General features: G+C 34.0%; 1 protein-coding gene across 1 annotated transcript in view; it reads right to left on the bottom strand.

The window, feature by feature from the left end:
- Positions 1-22301, bottom strand: part of LOC101901151 (uncharacterized) — a 34815-nt gene that overhangs the window by 850 nt on the left and 11664 nt on the right. Inside the window, exons 10-20 of the mRNA XM_059130815.1 lie at positions 18032-18318; positions 14477-14657; positions 13671-13817; positions 8838-9210; positions 8569-8734; positions 8426-8505; positions 5242-5355; positions 4823-5169; positions 4611-4753; positions 4409-4535; positions 1848-1888 (exon numbers count right to left, since the gene is read on the bottom strand). Coding sequence (XP_058986798.1) covers positions 1863-1888; positions 4409-4535; positions 4611-4753; positions 4823-5169; positions 5242-5355; positions 8426-8505; positions 8569-8734; positions 8838-9210; positions 13671-13817; positions 14477-14657; positions 18032-18318 — 1991 coding nt within the window. The 3' untranslated portion in view covers positions 1848-1862. The remainder of the gene's footprint in view (positions 1-1847; positions 1889-4408; positions 4536-4610; positions 4754-4822; positions 5170-5241; positions 5356-8425; positions 8506-8568; positions 8735-8837; positions 9211-13670; positions 13818-14476; positions 14658-18031; positions 18319-22301) is intronic.

The following is a 22301-nucleotide window of genomic DNA, read 5'->3' as shown; positions in this document are numbered from 1 at the left end:
ATGAAAAAACTGCAACCAACTTCAGACTGCTGTCATTTCTAAGCCACTCATCCGACAGCTATTAAATTTATTCCAGTGACAGCTCATTGTATTGTTTACAAACGTACAAAAGCATTTTGGTGAGAATTTTCCAAAAAAAAAAAGTTATTCGTGATGGAAATCAAGCGTGAGAGTGTGATTTCTTTATATTTGGCTGGAAAACCACAAGTGGCTATCGTTAGAGCACTCCAGCATTTAAATGTGAATAAATCTTTTGTGTCTCGTACCATCGCTCGTTATCGTAGCCGTAATACTAGTAGCGTAGCCCGACGTCAAGGAAGTGGACGGAAGAAAACAGCAACATCAACAGAAATGCTTCGAAAAGTAAAAAAGCGACGAAACCTGCGTCGCAGTGGCCGAAAAATGGCTCGTGATCTGAACATATCGCAATATTCCATTCGGCAAATAGTGAAAATGGGCTCGGGGTAAAGCCATTGTAATTCCAAATGGTGCAATAACTTACACCGCAACATAAAGAAAATAGACTCAAAAGCGTTAAAGAGTTGCTTCGCTTGGCCGAAAGTGGGGAACTGCCAAATTTTCGATTTCTCCGATTAGAAAACATTCGTTGTCCAGTAGTTTGTAAACAAACAAAATGATCGTGTTTACTTGCCAAGGAGGTCAGCTGAAAATGTGCACCTTCGGTTGGGTACCAGAACTCAAGCGCCGACCATGGTAATAGTGTGGGCCTCCATAACAGCCGATGGTCGCTCTCCGCTGGTATTAATCGACCGTATCATCAAAATAAATGCCGAATATTATCGCAAAAATATTCTGGAGGGTGTATTAAAGCCGCCTTGGGCAGACCTTGGACATTTCAACAGGACTCAGCACCATCGAACTCAGCAGGCGCCATCTAAGAATTGTTACAAAATTAGGTTCCTCGCTTCATTTCCAGCGCACAATGGCCACCAAAATCTCCGGATACCAATCCGTTGAACTATTGTGTCTGGAGTATTTTGGAATACAAGGTTGATACAAAAAAAAAAAAAAACCAAAGTGCTTCGCCGGGAATGGGCCAACATACCGCAGAGCTACATCCGACATAATAAAATATTTTAACCCTTTCTTTCAAAAAAAAAAAATAAATAAATAAATAAATAAATAAATAAATAATTATAATAATAATAATAATAATAATAATAATAATAATAATAATAATAATAATAATAATAATAATAATAATAATAATAATAATAATAATAATAATAATAATAATAATAATAATAATAATAATAATAATAATAATAATAATAATAATAATAATAATAATAATAATAATAATAATAATAATAATAATAATAATAATAATAATAATAATAATAATAATAATAATAATAATAATAATAATAATAATAATAATAATAATAATAATAATAATAATAATAATAATATAATAATAATAATAATAATAATAATAATAATAATAATAATAATAATAATAATAATAATAATAATAATAATAATAATAATAATAATAATAATAATTATAATAATAATAATAATAATAATAATAATAATAATAAGAAAAAAATTGGAAATCCTTCTTTTAATCAGGATCGTCACAAGTCAAAATATTCTAGAATTTTGCAAGAGGTCTCAGAATACATAAAAAAATCATCCTAACATCATTTTTTCAAAGAAGTTAAAAAAGTATTAATTTCTAAAAATGACTATATTAGTTTTTTGTTATTGTAAAAGCACAAAAAAAAAAAAAAATTTGCTTTAGAATGACGGTACGAGAAATAAAACAATGTTAATAAGATTTATTTGGCATTTACAGGCAATACTTAAGTTATAATATTTACATGCAGATTTTCAAGCTATGGACTTCCTTTTGTTATTTCCACTGGAATAAAAATTAAGATATATAAATGCTAATATATATGTTTTTCAATTTGAATTGCGTTAGTATGAAGATTTCTTGCGATTTTTTGTTAAGACTTAAATTTTAAAAATAGAGGTCATATAGGTAGGGAAACTCCTTTCCATTTTTGATCGAATTACATAGTAGAGATATTTTTTTACTTGGGTGACCTCCTGAGAAAGAAAATCGCATTTTGGAACTCGACTCCTGTTTTTTAGAAATTTTAAAGAAAATAAAATGTTAAGTCAAAAACTCTATACAGAACATATATTTTTTGTTTTAAAAAATGGAGCAAAGAATCAGTCCCTGGCCCTCAATTTTTGTTCTATGAAAATGTGAAGTAAAAATATTTTGTACAAATTTGTTTTTGGTTTTTTTAGTCGATTATTTTTAAGTGAAAATAATCAGCACTCAGTTGCGATTATGTAGAAAGTGTTCTGTGAGCATATTATCTCAAATTCAACTGTAATTTAATTATTTTATTAATTATTAATTATTTATTGTAAAAGTGGAGTCAGAGTAAAAAGATAATAATGAAAAACGATTAAAAAAGCTGAAAGTTCGGCGGGGTCAAACCTTGAATACCCTCCATTTGGAAAGAATTCGGCAATTTTCAAAAAAAATATCCGTTAAATATTTTATTAAAATGTACCAAATATAACGGTTATATTACTGTCTATAGACAACCTGGACTCTGGCAACTTTTGTAATAAGCCATTACAATATTCCAATGCGAAATTTAAAAAAAAATCGGTGAATCCGGTGAAAAATGTCGCCAAAAATCATCAAAATATCGAAAATAAGGAGGTACCGTTATATGGGGACTATACGAAGACGTGGACCTGCATGGACAATTTTCGGCCATTGGCTGTAGTTCCCATAACGATTTTCAAATACCAAATTTAAAACAATGGCGGTGAATAATGTCGCTAAAATCATCAAAATACCGAAAATAGGGAGGTAACGCTATATAGGGGCTATACGAAGGTGTGGACCTGCACAGACAATTTTCTGTCTTAGGATTTAGTAAGTATTACGAGCTTTAAATACCAAATTTGAAATAATTTCGGTAAAAAATGTCGCAAAAATCATCAAAATACCAAATATCGGGAGGTACCGTTATATGCGGACTATACGAAGACGTGAACCAGCACAGACAAATTTCTGTCATAGGCTGTAGTATCCATTACGAACTTCAAATACAATATTTGAAACAATTTCAGTGAATAATGTCGCTAAAATCATCAAAATACGAAATATCGGGAGGTACCGTTATATGCGGACTATACGAAGACGTGAACCAGCACAGACAAGTTTCTGTCATAGGCTGTAGTATCCATTACGAACTTCAAATACCAAATTTGAAATAATTTCAGTGAATAATGTCGCTAAAATCATCAAAATGCCGAATATCGAGAGGTACCGTTATATGCGGACTATGCGAAGATGCACAGACAATTTTCTGTCATAGGCTGTAGTATCCATTACGAACGTTAAATGCCAAATTTGAAACATTTTCGGCGAATAAATCATACCGAATGTCGGGCGAATAATGTCATACCGAATGTCGGGAGCTGCTGTTATATGGGGGCTATTCTAAAACGTAGACCTATATAGACAATTCTCTTCTAGAGGGTAAAGTACTCAGAGGAAACTCCTTGTGTACATTTGAAGACAACTCCATTGAAAAATGTGCCTCAAATTATCAATATACCCAATATCGCGGGGCACCATTGTATGGGGACTATACGATATGGACAATGGAGGGACAATTAGAGGGTTAGGTACCTAGAAGATGCTTCTTGTATGAATTTTAAGCCAATTCCTTTGAAAATGTGGCTATAATAATTAAAATTCCCAATATCGCGGGGCACCATTGTATATGGGGCTATACGATATAGCGGATCTATGTAGACAATTCTCTTTCAGGAGGTAAAGTACTCACAGAGAACTTTTTGTGTAGAATATCGGACAATTCCATTGAAAAATGTAGTTAAAATCATAAAAATACCGAATGTCGAGGGTACCGTTATATGAGGGCTATACGATATCATGGGCCTATACGATTTGGGGGCTATGCGATATAGCCCATCTTCGAAATTGACCTGCCTGCGAACAAAATACAGACCGGTGCAAAATGATAGCTTCCTACCTTAATTTGTCTTGACTCTGGCGCGATTACAACAGATGGACGGTAGAACGGAGCTAAGTCGTCTTATAATTTTGCGCTGATCAAGTATATACTTTGTTGGGTCTAAAATTAATTATTTCGATGAGTTACATACGGAATGACGAACTTAATATACCCTCCGTACTGTGTATGGTAGTGGGTATAAAAAGTCCATCGCAGTTTTTTTACGTATTAAAAACTTCCACAAATTTTCTATATTCAGAAGATCCTTAATAGGACTTCTACATAAGGTCTTCTTCCCATGGTTAATGTTTTTAATACCCAGTAACTTTTTGAGTCCTTCTATAAAAAATAAAATAAAAAACACCCACCTTTTCCCGTTCTTTTCCTGCCAATTTGCAAGGCATTAAACAATTGCGCAAATGGATACTCGATCAGTAAACAGGCAAAAAATGCCACAATGATTAACAAGCTTATTGAGATGAGGGCCTGGCCATTCTGTAACAAAAAACAAAACAAAAAAACAATTCCGAAATTATAAATATATTCTCCAATAGCTGTGCAATAACTTACAAAATACAAATCACTCAAATGATGCGGACGTCTCTGATGGCCATTCGTTAATTGTAAAATCAAAACATCAAACAGATACATTTGAAATGACAAACGGGCAAAGATCCTAAACATTGGCAGGCGGCAAAAGTCATAGATGATCTCTGAAAAAAAAAACAATTTTTTTTTAGAATAATTTCGGAAAATGAAATTTGTATCACAAAACCCCTTACTTCCCCGCTTACAGGCCATCACAACAACGGGTATACCACAAACAATGATATTCCATATATTACGATTTAAACCAGCAAACAATGCTGTCCATATGGAGGGCTGCATAAAATTTGTTATGCTACCCACATAACTAATTCCCGCCATTGTGAGCGGTACCAAAAGCCAAGCGAATATTTCATATTTCAATATACGTTGGCATTTTTCACGTAACTCCGCATTTTGTGAATACAACAAATAAAATTCACCACACAGCATGCCAACGAGATAGCCACCCAAACTATTGTAAAAGGGCGTATAAAGATAGTAAAATGTATCGGCATCTTTCATAAAACCATAGCGATAGACTCTAGTTAAAATTAATAAATTTTATTAATCAAATAATTATTTTCCTCCTCGGGATTGTAGTTTTAAAACTTACTCTGGTCTCACAACGAAACTTGCATCTAACTTCATCAAATAGCACACCATAGTGGGTATAAGAATGGCCAGTACTGCCAATATTCCATAAACACTTTTCTTGAATTGTGGATACCTAGAGTATTGATGATGATATTGAAATACTCGTTAAAATTTAGTTATTTCAGAAATGTTTTGAATATTTTCTTAAACATGCACAGATTTTGGTCTAAAGGTGAGAGTACGTAAAAGTTTTTTTTTGTAGTCTGGCTTAAGTCATCGGCTGCCTTTTCGTAGAGGATCAATGGAGCTTTAGGTTGACTTAGTTCGATTTTGGTCCATAATTTATTCTTGTTCACCCTACGCTCTTTTGTCCTTTTCGGGAGAAGCCAGGCGATGGCTTAAGCCTGAGTTGCTTAAAAAAATATTATTTAAAAATTCGATAATATTTGTTGTGATCAGATCTTTTTATGGTAAAACTAGTAAAAGAGAGGAATATTACATTTGCTCTGAGAGAACTGCTTCGCCCAGTAAGTATGGGAACGTAGAACTAGAAAAATCTCAAATTTAGAGGGCAATCCTGAATGAAAGTTTCCTGTAAGTTTTACTAGGTTTTCGCAAGGCCTATTTATTTTTTATTTGAAATCCGCGATGTTTAACCAAAGAGCCTCTCATATTTTTATACCCTCCACCATTCTATGGAGGGTTTCACATTTTCACATTCCGTTTGTAACTCCTTGAAATATTCATAATAGACCCTACAAAGTATATATATTCTAAATCAGCGTAAAATTCTAAGACGATTTAGCGATGTCCGCCTGCCTGTCTTCTGTCTGTCTGTCCGACTGTCTGTCTTTTGTAATCACGCTATCCTTTGAACGAATTGAGATAGAAGACTGAAATTTTGGACACATTTGTATTCTGCCAGTAGGTAGGTTAAGTTCGTTAATGTGCCATGTCGGTCCAAGTTTTCGTATAGCCCCCATATAACGGTACCTCCCGATATTCGGTATTTTAATGATTTTAGCGAATTTATTCGCCGGAATTGTTTCAAATTTGGTATTTATAGTTCGTAATAGATACTACAGCCTAAGACAGAAAATTGTCTGTACAGGTCCACCTCTTCGTAGAGCCCCCATGTAACGGTACCCCCCCCCTATATTCGGTATTTAAATGATTTTAGCGACATTATTTACCGGAATTGTTTCAAATTTGATATTTGAAGTTCGTAATGGATGCTACAGCCTATGACAGAAAAATTGTCTATGCAGGTCGACGTCTTCGTATAAGCCCCCATATAACGGTACCTCCGGATATTTGGCATTTTCATGATTTTAGCGAATTTATTCACCGGAATTGTTTCAAATTTGGTATTTAAAGTTCGTAATAGATACTACAGCCTACGACAGAAAATTGTCTGTGCAAGTCCACGTCTTCGTATAGCCCCCATAAAACGGTACCTCCTGATATTCGGTATTTTGATTTTATCGACATTATAACCAATTTTTTTAAGTTTCGCATTTGAATATTGTAATGGCTTATGACAAATGTTACCTACGCAGGTTCATGTCGTCGTTAGACCCTAATATAATAGCTACATTCGGTATTTTTAAGATTTTAACAATTTTTTTTAACGGATTTTTTTTTTTTTTTTTTTTTGAAAATTGCCAAAATCGCTTCACATGGTGGAGGGTATTCAAAGATCGTCACGGCCAAGCTTACAGCTTTTTTACTTGTTTATTTTTTTTTTTTTTTTTGAAATTGTTCAAATTCCCAAGTATCTGAAAAAAAATCCTCTGAGTAATCACGATATTAGATCCAATAGTCCTTAAAAATATTTTTAGAAAACCCAATTTTGAGCCAAATTATCCTTTAAATATTCTTTAAGATGTTCTTGTTTTTTTTGGTACCTATGTCCTCGAGAAAATATTCTTTAAAGTTCACGATATTATATACGTTGATCTTTGGAAAAATAATGTGTCTCAAGGCCCTCGCAAAAAAGTATTCCTTATAAATTTCAAGATCTTAGGTCTATGGTCTGTGATCCAAAGCTCCAAAAAAATTTCTTTAAAATTATGCGATATCAAAACCAAATGGCAATTCTTAAAAAATATACGAGTTAGGTTCTATGAACTCTGAAGGAACCGAAATGTTGGTTCCTGTAACCCTTAAAATATTCCAATGTTCCTTGAGAAAATGTTCCTTAAAATCACTATTTTATATCCGAATTTTTTTTTTGAAAAATTCCTGGGCCCTATGGTTCTCCAATAGCATTCCTTAATAAATTCTTGGTTTTCGTCCCGATGGTCATCGAAAATTCGCAATTTTAAGTCCTAAGCTTTTTTCAAAATATTGCTTTAAATATAAGACGAAAGTCCTTAAAGAATTATTCTTAAAAATTCAGGAATGTATGTCAGCTGACCCCAAAAACACGATTTTATGTCTATAGCCCTTTTTAAAATATTCCTTGAAAAAATCCATGATTTTAGACCATTTGACCTTTAGAAAAATATTTCTCAACAATTTACGGTTACTATCGTGAAGTCCTTGAAAAACATTCCTTAAAAAGCCAATGCTATTGGTTGCATTGTCCTTGGAAGAATATTATTTAAAATTCTTCAATTTTTTTCTTTGTGATTTCTGATCCCTTTTCTAAAAAATGTATTTCTTTAAGGTCCGATGATCCTTAAACAAATGTTTTAAAACCCCTTACCAGTTATATCCAATGGTCCTTAAAAATATATTCTAAAATTAATTTTGCTTTTAAGTCCAATATTAATTCAAAATATATTTTATAAAATCCATTTTTTTAGGTTTCATAGTCCTTCAAAAAATATTCTTAAATAATCCACGATATTTTTGTAACGTCCCTCGTTTATGAACTTATATGGCCTCAAAAATTTTTCTTAAAAACATATATGATTATTAACCTCATAGTCCTTGTAATGAAGATTTCTAATAAAATCTACAATTATTGAGTCCTTAGAAAAATATTAATTATTATTCCAGAATGATTAGTCTGATAGTCCTTGGAAAATAGTTTTAATTTAAACGATATTTTGTCCATTAAAACATGTTTGGGCGAAAAGTCCTTAAAAATAGTCCTTGATCGTGTGTCGACATAATTCTCATTCTGAATCCTAAACATATCTTTTCTTCGTAAGAATTTATTTAAATTTTTTTCCTTAAGATAATATTTTACTTACTTTGAAATCAATATTAACACCAAAGTGTAAAGGACAAACAATTGAAAATCCGCTGCCAGATACCATGTGTGGGCGCTCACCTGAAAATACACACACATATACAATTTTTAAAATTTAAATAAAAAGAAAATAATAAAACTTACTGTGTCTTTCATTGAAAAATTATTCAACATAAAGAGATTTTTCCACCAACCTTCGCGGCCAAAAATGCGCCCCGGTTCGGTGAGGTGACGCCAGAAGGGGCCATTTCCCCAATTCTTCAAAACTGTGACATTTACCCAAACTAACATTCCCACAGAAGGCAAAAATCTGGAATTTTTTTTCAAAAAATATAGAGTTCAGAGAGCATTAGGTTAGAGAGCAAGAATTGGACAGTATTCTCGCCATTGAATTAAAATTAATTTTCGCTCACCTCATTAACCGACTCAGAACAATGAACACGAACACTTGCGCACATTTCATCCAATTCGTGTGTGGGGTAACAAAACGTCCCGTCGTAAATTTCACATTCAACAACAGACCACTGATGACCATAAATATTTCAATGACTGTCGATGTGTTGAGAGTCATTAGACCTGCTGTAGATTGACCATTGGCTTCAAAAAACTCCGGATTTTTCACATGCATAAATTCCAAATAGAAGGTGTGAGCATTCACCACAATCAGGGTGCCCATCGAACGCAAACCATCGATATAGGAAAAATCCTGACCCAAATCGCCACGATAGGGCTGTGTTAGGCGATAGTAATTGCGCGTTAGCGAAAACGAGGTGAAAATGCGCGATACTAGCAAAAGGGGAAAAGATGGTTATATTTTCTAAAATATTTTTTTAAGAAATAAAAAGTAAATTTTTTCAAGAACTTTATGCCAATATTCGCGGATTTTTGTAAGATTTATGGAGCAAAAAATGTATTTTTTTCTAGAAATATTGTCAAAGACTCATAGATCTCGTGGATGGGATTCGACGAGATGTCAGTGTTGGCGGATTTATTTTTTGGATTTCTGGAAAAAAAATTCAAAATTTTTTAACGAATATAGAGATTTTTCGTGAATTTTTATACCCTACAACACTATGTGTTGGGGGTATTATAAGTTTGATTGGGCCAAAAATTATGTAACACCACGAAATATTGATTTCCCACATAGGAAAGTATATATGGATCTTCCTATATCGCCGAGCTGAGTCGATCTAGCTATGTATGTCCGTCCGTCCGTCTGTCCGTCTGTCCGTCTGTCCGTCTGTCCATGTTAATTTGTAATCACTCTACAGGTCGCAATTATGGCCCGATCTTCACGAAATTTAGAATGGAGGTGGGGCTAGGGTCAGAATAGAACCCTATTTCTTTTGGAGATGATCGCCAAATGTTTAGGGGTTGAAATGGACCAAATACTGAAAAAATGTCGGATTTTTCAGTAGCTATACAGGTCGCAATTATAGACCAATCAATGCGGTATTTCGCATGTAGCTAGAGTTTAGGGCGGGGAAGAAGCCTACCAATTTGGGTGGTCATCGGATAATATTTAGCGGGTAAAATAGACCATATCTTTTTTGTTGAAAAAATTCAAAATTTTTCATTAAACCGCGAATATTTTAAATCCCGGCGAAATCACAAAGCCATCACAAGGTTACTTCTGACCTTTACATTGATGTTATTATCCAACAAATCGGATATATAGCAAAATATGTGCGATATATATGTCTATCAAAGGAGATATGCTTGAAAGATCTCTTATATGTCGAGAACGGCTGAACTGATTTCGACAGTTCTCAATAAATCAGAATGGCCTCTTGGCAGGAAAGAAAAAAACTTCTAAAAAAATCGCATAAAAATATCTCTCTTATGATGAAAATATTGATTTTGTAACATTTTCTCATATTTTTTCAATTTTGTCATATTTTTTTGGCATATTTTCATTTTGAATTAAACATTTGATAATATTTCTACAGCTAACAAAACTAAGTAGTTAGGGTATCAGGATATCATATACAGATCGCATTTATGGCCCGATCCTTACGAAATTTTGCATGGGGATAAGATGAGGGTCACAATAGAAGCCTACTCTTTTTAGAGATGATCGCCATATATTTAGGGGTAGAAATGGACCAAAAAACGACAAAATTGTCACCAGGTCGTAATTATCGCCCGATCCTCACGCACATTTGAATGGGGGTTACAAAAGCCAAGCAGTTTTGGATGGTCATCCAAAAATATTCAATGTGTGAAATAGTTTGCCAACTTTTGTAGACAAAATACGAAAATGTCCATTCCAGAGACTTTTTGGAGAATTCACAAATACAGGAAAGACGCACTTCTGACTATTTCGTTAACGCTGATTTCGTTGAAGAATATAGTCAAATGTCTGTATCTCATATAGATGCGTTTCAGTCAAAAACCAATAATAAATGTGAATCTTTTGCCAATTCTGAGAGATTATAGGTCTTTGGGAAATATTAGTTCCAGATCTAGGAAGACCATTTAATTGCAACATCTACCAATAAATTGGAAATGAGCAAATTAGTTTAAGGTGCTATTATTTGAACATTAGAGAACGAAACCTGATTTCTTTTATTATTTGTCACAATATCTTGTAGAATTCTTTCGAGTATCTCGCCTATATAAACTGTATCGTTTATTATAGTGTTGTAGGGTATTCAACGGTCGGCCCCGCTCGACTGTAGCCTTTGCTTACTTGTTTTTAAATAATTTTGCAGGACTTTCAAGGACATTTTTGGAGTTCTGGATTTATAATCGATGAATTCTTAAAAAAATATGTTTTGAAGGACGTTTGAATAATAATATTTTTAGTGACCTTTATTGCTGTAATCATAAAATTTGTGAGGAACATTTTTCAATAATAATAGTGAGATTTCCTTATATTTGGCTGAAAACCCTCAAATGACAATCGATAGAGCACTCCTGCAATTAAATGTGAATTAATCTTTTGTGTCTCGTACCATCGCTCGTTACCGTGAAACTAGTAGCGTAGCCCTACGTCAAGGAAGTGGACGGAAGAAAACACCAACATCAGCAGAAATGGTTCGAAAAGTAAGAAAGCGACTTGATCGAAAACCGCGTCGCAGTACCCGTAAAATGACTCGCGAGCTGAACATATCGCAATATTCCATTTGGCACATATTGAAAAATTAACTCCGGGTAAAGCCATTTAAATTCCAAAAAGTGCAAAAACTTACACCGCCACCGAAAGAAAATAGACTCAAAAGAGCTAAAGAGTTGCTTCGCTTGGCCGAAAGTGGTGAACTGCGAATTTGATTTTCTCCGATGAGAAAACATTCGTTGTCCAGCAGTTTGTAAACAAACAAATTGATCGGGTTTACTTGCCAAAGAGGTCAGCTGAAAATGTGCACCTTCGGTTGGCCACTAAAACTCAAGCCTCAAGCCCGCCATGGTGATAGTGTGTGGGTCGCCATAACAGCCGATGGTCGCTCTCCGCTCGTATTAATCGACCGTGGCATCAGAATAAATGCCGAATATTATCGCGAAAATATTCTGAAGGGTGTATTAAAGCTTTGGGCACGCAAACATTTTCGACGCAGACCTTGGACATTCCAACAGGACTCAGCACGCGCCACCCAAGAATGATTCCTCGCTTCATTCTCAGCACACAATGGCCATCAAAATCTCCGGATACCAATCCGTTGGACTATTTTGTCTGGAGTATTTTGGAAGGCAAGCGCTTCTCCGAAAATGGGCCAAAATACCGCAGAACAACATTCGGACCAATTCGATAAGTCAAAACGAATTAAGATAGAAAGCTAAAATTTTGCACAGATCTGTCTCTTGTCTACAAGCAGGTCAAGTACGAAGGTGGACAATATAGGTCCACGATATCGTATAAATCCCATATAACGGTACATACCGCTATTCGGTATTTCGATGATTTTAGCCACATTTTTCAATGGCATTGTTTTAAATTCTACACAAGGTGTTCTTTTTGATCTCCTGAAAGAGAATTGTCTATATAGATCCACGATATCGTATATCCCCCATATGACGGTACCTCCCGATATTCGGTATTTTGATGATTTTAGCCACATTTTCCAACGGCATTGTCTGAAAATCCACACAAGGAGTTCCTTGTAATCACTTTATCCCCTGGAAGAGAATTATCTATATCGGTCCACGATATCGTATAGGCCCCAAATAATGGTACCCCCCGATATCCGGTATTTTGATGATTTTAGTCACTTTTTTCAATGGAAGTTTTTGAAATAGTACACAAGGAGTTCTCTTTACCCCCTGAAAGAGAATTGTTTATATAGATCCACGATAACGTATATCCCCCTTACAACGGCACTTTCCGATATTCGGTGTTTCTATGACTTCAACCAAGTTTTCCAATGGAATTGTCTTAAAATCCAAGGGGTTTCTTCTGAGTACTTTACCACTTAGAAGAAAATGGTCTAAATAGGTCCACGTTTTAGTATAGCACCCATATAACGGTACCCCCAGATATTCGGTATTTTCATGACATTATTCACCGGAATTATTTCAAATTTTCCATATAAATTTCGGAACCATTACTACAGCCTATAACACAAATTACTTATGCAGGACCGTATAGCTCCATTTATCGGTTTTCATGCAAGCGGTATTTTTCGACAGAATTTGTTTGAAAATTTTCAAGTTTCTTCCAAATGGTGGAACTTAGCTGCTTTTGTACTTGTTTTATCTCACCCTGTACACACATGCCACCCTAGAATGGTTCATTTCCAGCGCACAATGGCCACTATAATCTCCGGATACCAATCCGTTGGACTACTGTGTCTGGAGTATTTTGGTAAGCAAAGTTGGCACTAAAAAATACCAAAGTGTCGATCACCTTAAGCAAGCACTTCGCCGGGAATGGGCCAAAATACCGCAGACAACATTTGGGCAGGGTGTGACGGTTTCATTGGCCGTTTGAAGGCCATAATTCGTGCCAAAGGTGACCAATTCAAACAAATCTAAACTTATTCTAAAATTCGGTGCTATTTCCGACATTTTATGCTTTCATTCAATAAAATTTAGAAAAATTGTAAAAATTTTGACTTTGTTGCAGTTTTTTTTTTATTTCACCCTGTATATCTTTGTGGAATTGTCATAAATAAATCAAATAAATATATTTTCCAATTAATCTCCAAATATTTATAGAAAATAAAATTTTAAATGAATATTTTATGAAGAAAACAATATTTTATTCTCAAAATAGAGTATCAGAAATAATAAATTATATACATACTTACATGGAAAATGAAGATTATTTTTATAGAAATCTTTGCGCAGATTCTCATCCGTTTGGCGAGTCTTTAGGAAATAATCATAAAATGTTGACAGGGCCACCAATAAAAGTAGGGTTTTAAAGAATTTCTTTAAAATTGATTCCGCCAAATCTGGAATATAATAAACAAAAAATAAACAATGATATTTTGAAAAGATAACAACTTTTATAAAAAGATAACAATTTTTATACACCTAGATCATCTTCTTTTTAATATAAAAATCATTAAAACCTGCTGGAGTTAAGTAAATAAATTTCCAATTTACTGTAATTGTAATTAATTTTCTTTAATTGCCATTTTTACACCCCGTCTTCAATTACGATTTAGATCATTTGCTGCTTAAGGGAAAGAGCAGGCCATGGGGTATATCAGTGTAAGAACCTGTAAATATTATGATTGAAGTGTATTGTTTGGCTTTTTGATAGATTTTTTTCAAACAAGTTTCTACCAAATGGTTAGAGAAAATCATTAGAGTCATTAAAAGACAACTTATTTGCAATTAAATGATGAATTATTTGCAGGCTGTGATAATGTGAGCTCATTATTAAAATTTTCAAGAAAAATTACATCATTCTTTGAAATAGGCACTTAATAATGTAGATTGGTTGTCTGTCATAAGGTTGGAAAATATTATCGGTATTTAAATTTCCAATTATTACAAAAATTAAAAATATTAACTGTTATAAATTATAAGTGTCTTTTGGAATGTTTCAGAATAAATACCCGCTTATCTTCAGTGTTGAAATATGTAATTGAACAAAAAAACGCACCTGTTTCTTGTACTGCAGTCTCCACACTGGGACTTTCACAATATTCAATGAATGTCTTCAATTTTAAATTATACTTTTGTTCAAATTCGGCATTTAAACAGTTGTGAATAACTGAAGCATATTTTGTGCGGATTTCAATGTCCAAGGGTCGCCGTTGGACATATTCAAAATATTCGGTTATCTGAAAGGGAAATGAAACGATTAAAATATAGCAATGACTACAGGTCTGAAAATATAAAGATACTCTTTGAATATTCACGACTACTATATTCTTATGAAGATTTGGTCTAAAAGTATATTTAGATTAAAAATTTTCGATCTAATATATCATATAAAAATTTATTCTTAAAAAATCCAAAATGTTGGTTCTGATAATCTATAAAAATTCAAAATTATTGTTCATATATTTTTTTTTTGACATGTCTTGAAGTCATACTCTCGAAAAAATTCACGATTTTGACACTTATAATTAGTAGTTGAAGAAAAACTCTTTCAAAATCTGAAATTTCCGACCAGATTCTTCATGAAGGAATATATTTTAAAAATCAGGGAGTTTTAACCTGAAAATTCTTGACGAAATATTTTTTAAATGTTCAGGATTTAGAAGCTGTTAGTCCTTGAAGAAATATACTTTTAAATCCGCGAATTTGATCCTGTTATACATTGTAGAAATATTCTTTGAAATTCACAATTTTGGAATTGGCAGTCCTTGAGAAAATATTCTTTTAATATCTAAGATTTTAGCATGGATATATCTGAAGAATATTTTTTAAAAATCTACAATTTTAGCCTGCCGTAGAAAATTTTTTAGCAATTTATTTATTAATGTAATATTTTTATCTTTTTGAGGAATTGGAGGATCTTTTAAGGAATTTGTTTAAAATCCAGCAGATTATGTCAGTAGAGTTAAAAGAAGAAGACACGTATATCGGCGTTTTTATACCCTCCGCCTTGGTATATTAACCTTGTCATTCCGTTTGTAACAACCCAAAATATTCGTCATAGACCCCATAAAGATCGCATATATTCATAATCAGCATACAATTTTAAATCGAATTTGTACTGTGTCTTGAATGGTCCACGTTTTGGTATAGCCCCCATATAACAGAACCTCCCGATATTCGGTATTTTGATGATTTTTGAATAATTTTCCCACGGATTTGTCTAAAAATTGGTATTTGTAGTTCAAATGGATAACGATAGCCACCGATACTCACTATTCTGATAATACTAGCAACATTTACCCACGAAATTGTTTCAAATTTGGTATTTAAGAAGATTGTATATACCGTTTTGGTATCATTCAACGGCCCACACTTTATGGCTTTTTGAAAAGCTTAACAGCATTACCAAAAATGTCCTACTGTTATTTTTTGTTTAAAGTGGAGCACGTGTGAATTCAGATGCTTTTATATAAAAATGTTCTCTTAGCCCAAAGGTGGAGGGCATTAAAACTTTGGTCAGGCCGAACATAATGTTTTTTTACTTGTTTAAGGTTAGCTTCGCAAATTAACCTAAACAAAGAGGGCAAGTACCTCACTCTTCCGCACATTTGGAAATGTTCTGACTAAGATTCCTTGGAATCCGTGGATTTTCGGTCTATAGTATCATTGGCAATATTGCAGATAAAAACACGGGGATTTTCCGATCAAAAATGTCAACCCTCAAGCGAGTCAACAAATGTGTATTTTTAATCCTTTTGAAAATATCGCTAAAAACCCCCTTTAAGCGAGATCGCAGCAAGTCAAAGTATTTACCTAAAAATTATTTAAAAAAAATTCTACTATGTATTCTAGAAGATTTCAAGAGTCTAAACACCAGGAATTCCTATATATTAAAAAAAATGTTAGGGTTAAAACCATACTCTGTGTGAGTTTGTGCAAAAATCTCTAATAAAGGATCATTTAAGAAGGATGCGATTTCGCTATCAGTCACCAAAGAAAAAAAAAATATTTGCATCAATGCTTCCAAAAAACAAGTTAAAGAGTAGTTTTGCCGACAGATGTATACCCTCAGCCAATGTTTGTATTATGACTTCTGTTATATATATATATATATATATATATATATATATATATTCCATCTTAACACCAGACCTTGAGTCGATAAAAATATTGGACCGACATTATCCGTTTAATAGTGGACCTACATTATCCGTTTTCGCACCTGGCGTATCACTGACGCAAATATTAGGTTTCGCAAAGTTGGAGCAAAATCGGATTATCTTTTGTTTTACTGTGCAAAAAACATATTTTTCGAAAAATTCGACATTTTGTGTGGGAGTGGACCGATAAATTTTATTTTCACACCAGACCTTGGGTTAATAAAATTATTGAGATGTGTAAAATTTGAAGATAATTGGAGTCTTACATCACATTTTATAAGAGTTGTAATTATTATTGTAATTCTTGGAGTGGACCGTTATTGTCCATTATTGTCCGCACCTGACCTAGCACTGATGAAAATATTAGGATTCGCAAAGTTGGAGCGAAATCGGAAAAATGAAAATGTTGACATTTTGTGTGGGAGGTACCAGACGGAGTGAACCCATATTGTCCATCTCCGAACTCGATCTAAGTTTGACAATAACATTACCATGTACCAACTTTGGATCTAATCGTATACTCCCTTCGGATTTGGTCCAAAGAGACCTAGGGTCTAAAACCATTATTTCGATGAGGCACGTTTTGGCCGTATCAAATGATATATACCCTCTGTAGGGTATAAAAACTGAAAATATTCTCTAATTTTTTTATGAATTTTTCCTCGAACTTTTTTCGAGTTGATGTCTGAAAGTAACATAAAATGTCGTTTTAGATGGAAGGTCTGGTTTATCTTCATATAAAACCTAGTGTTGGTAAAAACATTCAGATATGCGAAATTTGAAGTCAATTTGACTCTATTTTCACATTTATTTAAGTGTTGGGAATATTCAAAATGTTGACCCTTTGTGGGGGAGGTACATGAGGGAGAATTTTGCACCTGACCTAGCATTGATGTAATCTTTAGGATTTGCAAAGTTTGAACAAAATTGAATGATCCTATCCATTTTTATATTATAAATTACTTTGTTTGACTTTTTCTGTGGGTGGTATCAGAGGTATTAGACCGATTTAACCATCTCTGAACTCAATTTAAGTTTGATAATAATATTACGATGTAAAAAGTTTGGACGGAATTGGATACTTCTAAATTTGAAGAATCGAAAAGTCCACGGTCGTAACTCTGATAGTCCTCAAAAATATTGTTTTTAGAATGTCCATAATTATAGCTCTGCTAGTCCTTAAAAAAAATATTATTTAACCAAATCCATGATTATTAAAAACTATTGTTTAAAAAAGTCACGATTATTGATCGGATAGGTCTTGAAAATATTTAAAAAAATCCACGGTTATTGGTCGGATAGGTCTTAAATTATTATATAAAGACACGAGACCGTAAAAAATATTATGTAAAAAAGGGCGATTATTAATCTGATATGCCCAAAAAATTTTATCATTTTAAGCGTGGATTTTTAAATCCCACGGTTATTTTGAAAATCCACAATTAACTCACCTCATTATCGATGGTAAAATTCTCTGGAGGATACGTAATATTCTCAGCAATGTGTCCCACCACATTCAGGCAGCGTTTCAGGCACACACCAAAGAACAGACGATCATAATGGTAATTATATCGATAATTATTATGTTCCAAAATCGCTTGCCATAGTTCGGATGAATTATCTGGTTGGACCTCTGCATAGATCATACAATAGGTGGGCGGTAGTTGGGTTGAACGATTTTTCAGGCATAAATCGTAATCATCAAAGGTGTAGAGAGGAGGAAAATCCTTTTGGGAATCTAAAATTAAATTTCACGAATTAGAGACCCTTTTATGAATTTTATAAAACAAAATCATTTTATAAAAAAAAAACAAGTAAAAAAGCTGTAAGTTCGGCCGGGCCGAACTTTGAATACCCTCCACCATTTGGAACAAATTTGGTAATTTTCAAAAAATAAAATCCGTTAAAAATTCTGTTAAAATCTTAAAAATACTGAATGTAGCCGTTATATTAGGGTCTATACGAGGACGTATAGATCGTAGGCTGCTTTTGTCATTAGCTATTAAAATATTCAAAAGTGTAACTTGAAAACAAAATCTGTTTATAATTCAGCTAAAATCATCAAAATAACGAATATCGGGAGGTACCGCTATATGGGGGCTCTACGAAGACGTGGACCTGCACAAACAATTTTCTGTCATAGGATGTAGTTTCCATTGACAACTTCAAATACCAAGTTAGAAACAATTCCGGTGAATAATGTCGCTAAAATCATCAAAAAACCAAATATCGGGGGGTACAGTTATATGGGGTCTATACGAAGACGTGGACCTATATGGTCCATTTTCTGTGTTAGGCTGTTGTAGCCATTACGAATTTCAAATACCAAATTTGAAACAATTCCGGTAAATAATGTCGCTAAAATCATCAAAATACCGAATATCGGGGAGTACCGTTATATGGGGTCTATACGAGGACGTGGACCTGCATAAACAATTTTCTGTCATAGGATGTAGTATCCATTGCGAACTTCAAATACCAAATTTGAAACAATGCTGGTTAATAACGTCGCTAAAATCATCAAAATACCGAATATCGGGGAGTACCGTTATATGGGGGCAATGCCAAAACGTGGACCTATATGGCCCATGTTCAATACCAAAAGTCCTGCAGACATAACATACATTTGAGTAAAATTTTATCAATCTACTTCAATTTGTTCGGAATCTAGAGTGATTTCCACAGACGGACAGGCGGACGGACATCGCTAAATCGACATAGAATTTTATGCTGATCAAGAATATATATATATATACTTTGTGGGGTCTAAAATGTATATTTTGAGGTGTTACAAACGTAATCACAAACTTAATATACCCTCCATACTATGGTGGAGGGTATAAAAACTTCAACATTTTCCACTTTAAAATCCTCCAATATTTATGAACTGCAATTATTTTCACTTGGCCAACGGAACCTTGCCATTGAAAACTAGATATTATTGTTCACTGATAGCTATCACCACATTTGCAAAGGACAAACTACACAAACAACAACAACTTTTTTAATTACTAACATTTAAGTTCAGCATTAACACATCCTTGATACATCAAAAATAACACCGCTACCGCAAAAAATCTCAACAAAAACACGGCGAAATTCATTTTGTCTCACGAATACGTCTCCGGATTAATAGAGAAATTTTATACTTCCGATGGACCGTTGCATTTGAAATGTAAAATACAACTGAAATACATTTGATATCTAGTGTCGGTTTTATGAATTAAAGACATTAAACAAAACAAAAATTGTAATAAACCAGGCTTAGAATGCCCAGCTGATTGGCCGGCTTGTTAGTTGGTGCCTACTTATGATGAATGTTAGTTTACAGCTACAAATTGCTCAATTAAAAGATTTTATGGAGGAGTGTTGTTTATCATTTATTATGAATTAAATTAAACTTGGGAAAAATGGTATAAAGTCCAGAGAATATCATTAATCAAAGAATGTTCTGCGGGAAATCCCTAGGACAGGAAATCAATAGGACATCTTTTGTAGGCAAAAAAATGAAATTTCTTGGATAACACTGGGCAACACAAAAAAATCCAGCAGATTATGAAAGTAGAGTTAAACCAGTAAAGAAAGTCTTAAAGTCGGGCGGGGCCGACTTTATGATACCCTACACCACTTTGCTAATTTAGTAGAGCTCCACATAACAATTAAAAGTTTTTATGGGAGGATTCAATCATACACCCTATGATTAAATTATAATTTAAAGTTTAAACGACTAAATATGCCGAAGCATTCGTATCTTTTAAATTCGGACTTGGTGCCCCATTTGGTGCACAAATTATTTGAAATCGGATAAAAATATATATGGAAGCTTTATCCAAATCTGAACCGATCTTGATAAAATTTTGCAAGGTATTTCTGAGGTGCATTTGATATATTTCCCCAAATATTGTTGTTACAGAGTGCATATTACGGCTGCGGAGGACAACAATAACAAATCGGATGAACAATATATATGGGAGCTATAGCTATATCTGAACCGATCTTCACCAAATTTGACATAATAGCTTCTAGACTCAATTCGGTCGTAAGTGCCGAATTCCATCCCATTTGGACAATTACTAGACGTTTGGTGCACAATAAAAGGTAAATTGGACAAAGTTATATATAGGAGCTATATCCAAATCTGAACCGATCTCGATTAAATTTAGCAAATGTATTTCTGAGCTGTATTTGATAAATTTCCCCAAATATTGTTGTTACAGAGTGCATATTACGGCTGCGGAGGAAAAAAATAACAAATCGGATGAACAATATATATGGGAGCTATAGCTAAATCTGAACCGATTTCGATAAAATTTGGCATACTTATTTTCAGGCCTAATTTGGTTTTTTGGGCAAAATTCCATACTATTGGGGCTGATATTACACGTTTGGTGCACAATAAAAGACAAATCGGACGAAGATATATATGGGAGCTATATCTAAATTTTTACCGATTATCTCCAATTTCAATTGGGCCAAACAAATGATTTGTGCAAAATTTCATCTGGATCGGGTAATAAATGCGACCTGCATTTTGTTCACAAGAATACATGGACAGACGGACGGACGGACGGACAGACGGAGTGACATGCATAAATCAACTCAGAAAGTGATTCTATGCAGATCATCAAAAGGAACTATGGGTCTATCTCGTTTTCCTTTTGCCTGTTACAAACAAATGCACAAAGACATAATACCCTGGCCACCTTGTGGTGTAGGGTATAAAAAGAAGACACGTGTATTGGCGTTTTGAAAGCTTACATCGGAAAGTAACCTAAATAGGGAATGGCAATTTCCCCCCTCTTGCAGACTTTTCAACATTTTAAGAAAATTTAAGATTCCGGAAAAATATGGCTAAAAACTCCCTTTAAACTGGATCGTAGCCAGTTAAAATATTTTACAAAATTACTTGCCATAGAATTCTACTATAGGTCCTTGAAGACGTCAAGAGTCTAAATCTGGCCTCCAGGAATTCATATACGGGGTGAGATGAAAACACTGCAACCAAATTCAGACTGCTGTCATTTCTTAGCCACACGTCCGACAGCTGTTACAATTATTCCAGTGACAGCTAATTGCATTGTTTAAAGCGTACAAAAGCATTTTGGTGAGAATTTTCCAGAAAAAAAGTTATTCGTGATGGAATTCAGGCGTGATAGTGTGATTTCTTTATATTTGGCTGGAAAACCACCAGTGGCTATCGTTAGAGCACTCCAGCATTTAAATGTGAATAAATTTTTTGTGTCTCGTACCATCGCTCGTTACCGTGATACTGGTAGCGTAGCCCGACGTCAAGGAAGTGGACGGAAGAAAACAGCAACATCAGCAGAAATGGTTCGAAAAGTAAAGAAGCGACTTGATCGAAACCCGCATCGTAGTGGCCGAAAAATGCTCGGGAGCAGAATATATCACAATATTCCATTCGGCATTCCATTGAAAAATGAACTCGGGGTAAAGCCATTGAAATTCCAAAAAGTGCAAGAACTAACGCCGCAACAGAAAGAAAATAGACTCAAAGGAGCTAAAGAGTTGCTTCGCTTGGCCGAAAGTGGTGAAATGCCGAATTTGGTTTTCTCCGATGAGAAAACATGCGTTGTCCAACAGTTTGTAAACAAACAAAATGATCGTTTTTACTTGCCAAAGAGGTCAGTTGAAAATGTACACCTTTGGTTGGCCACCAGAACTCAAGAGCCGGCAATGGTGATGGTGTGGGCCGCCATAACA

Source organism: Musca domestica, unplaced genomic scaffold, assembly GCF_030504385.1.
Source record: "Musca domestica strain aabys unplaced genomic scaffold, Musca_domestica.polishedcontigs.V.1.1 8, whole genome shotgun sequence".
Lineage (NCBI taxonomy): Eukaryota > Metazoa > Arthropoda > Insecta > Diptera > Muscidae > Musca > Musca domestica.
Note: the sequence above shows the minus strand (reverse complement) of the source record. Positions and strands in the feature narration are given on the sequence as shown.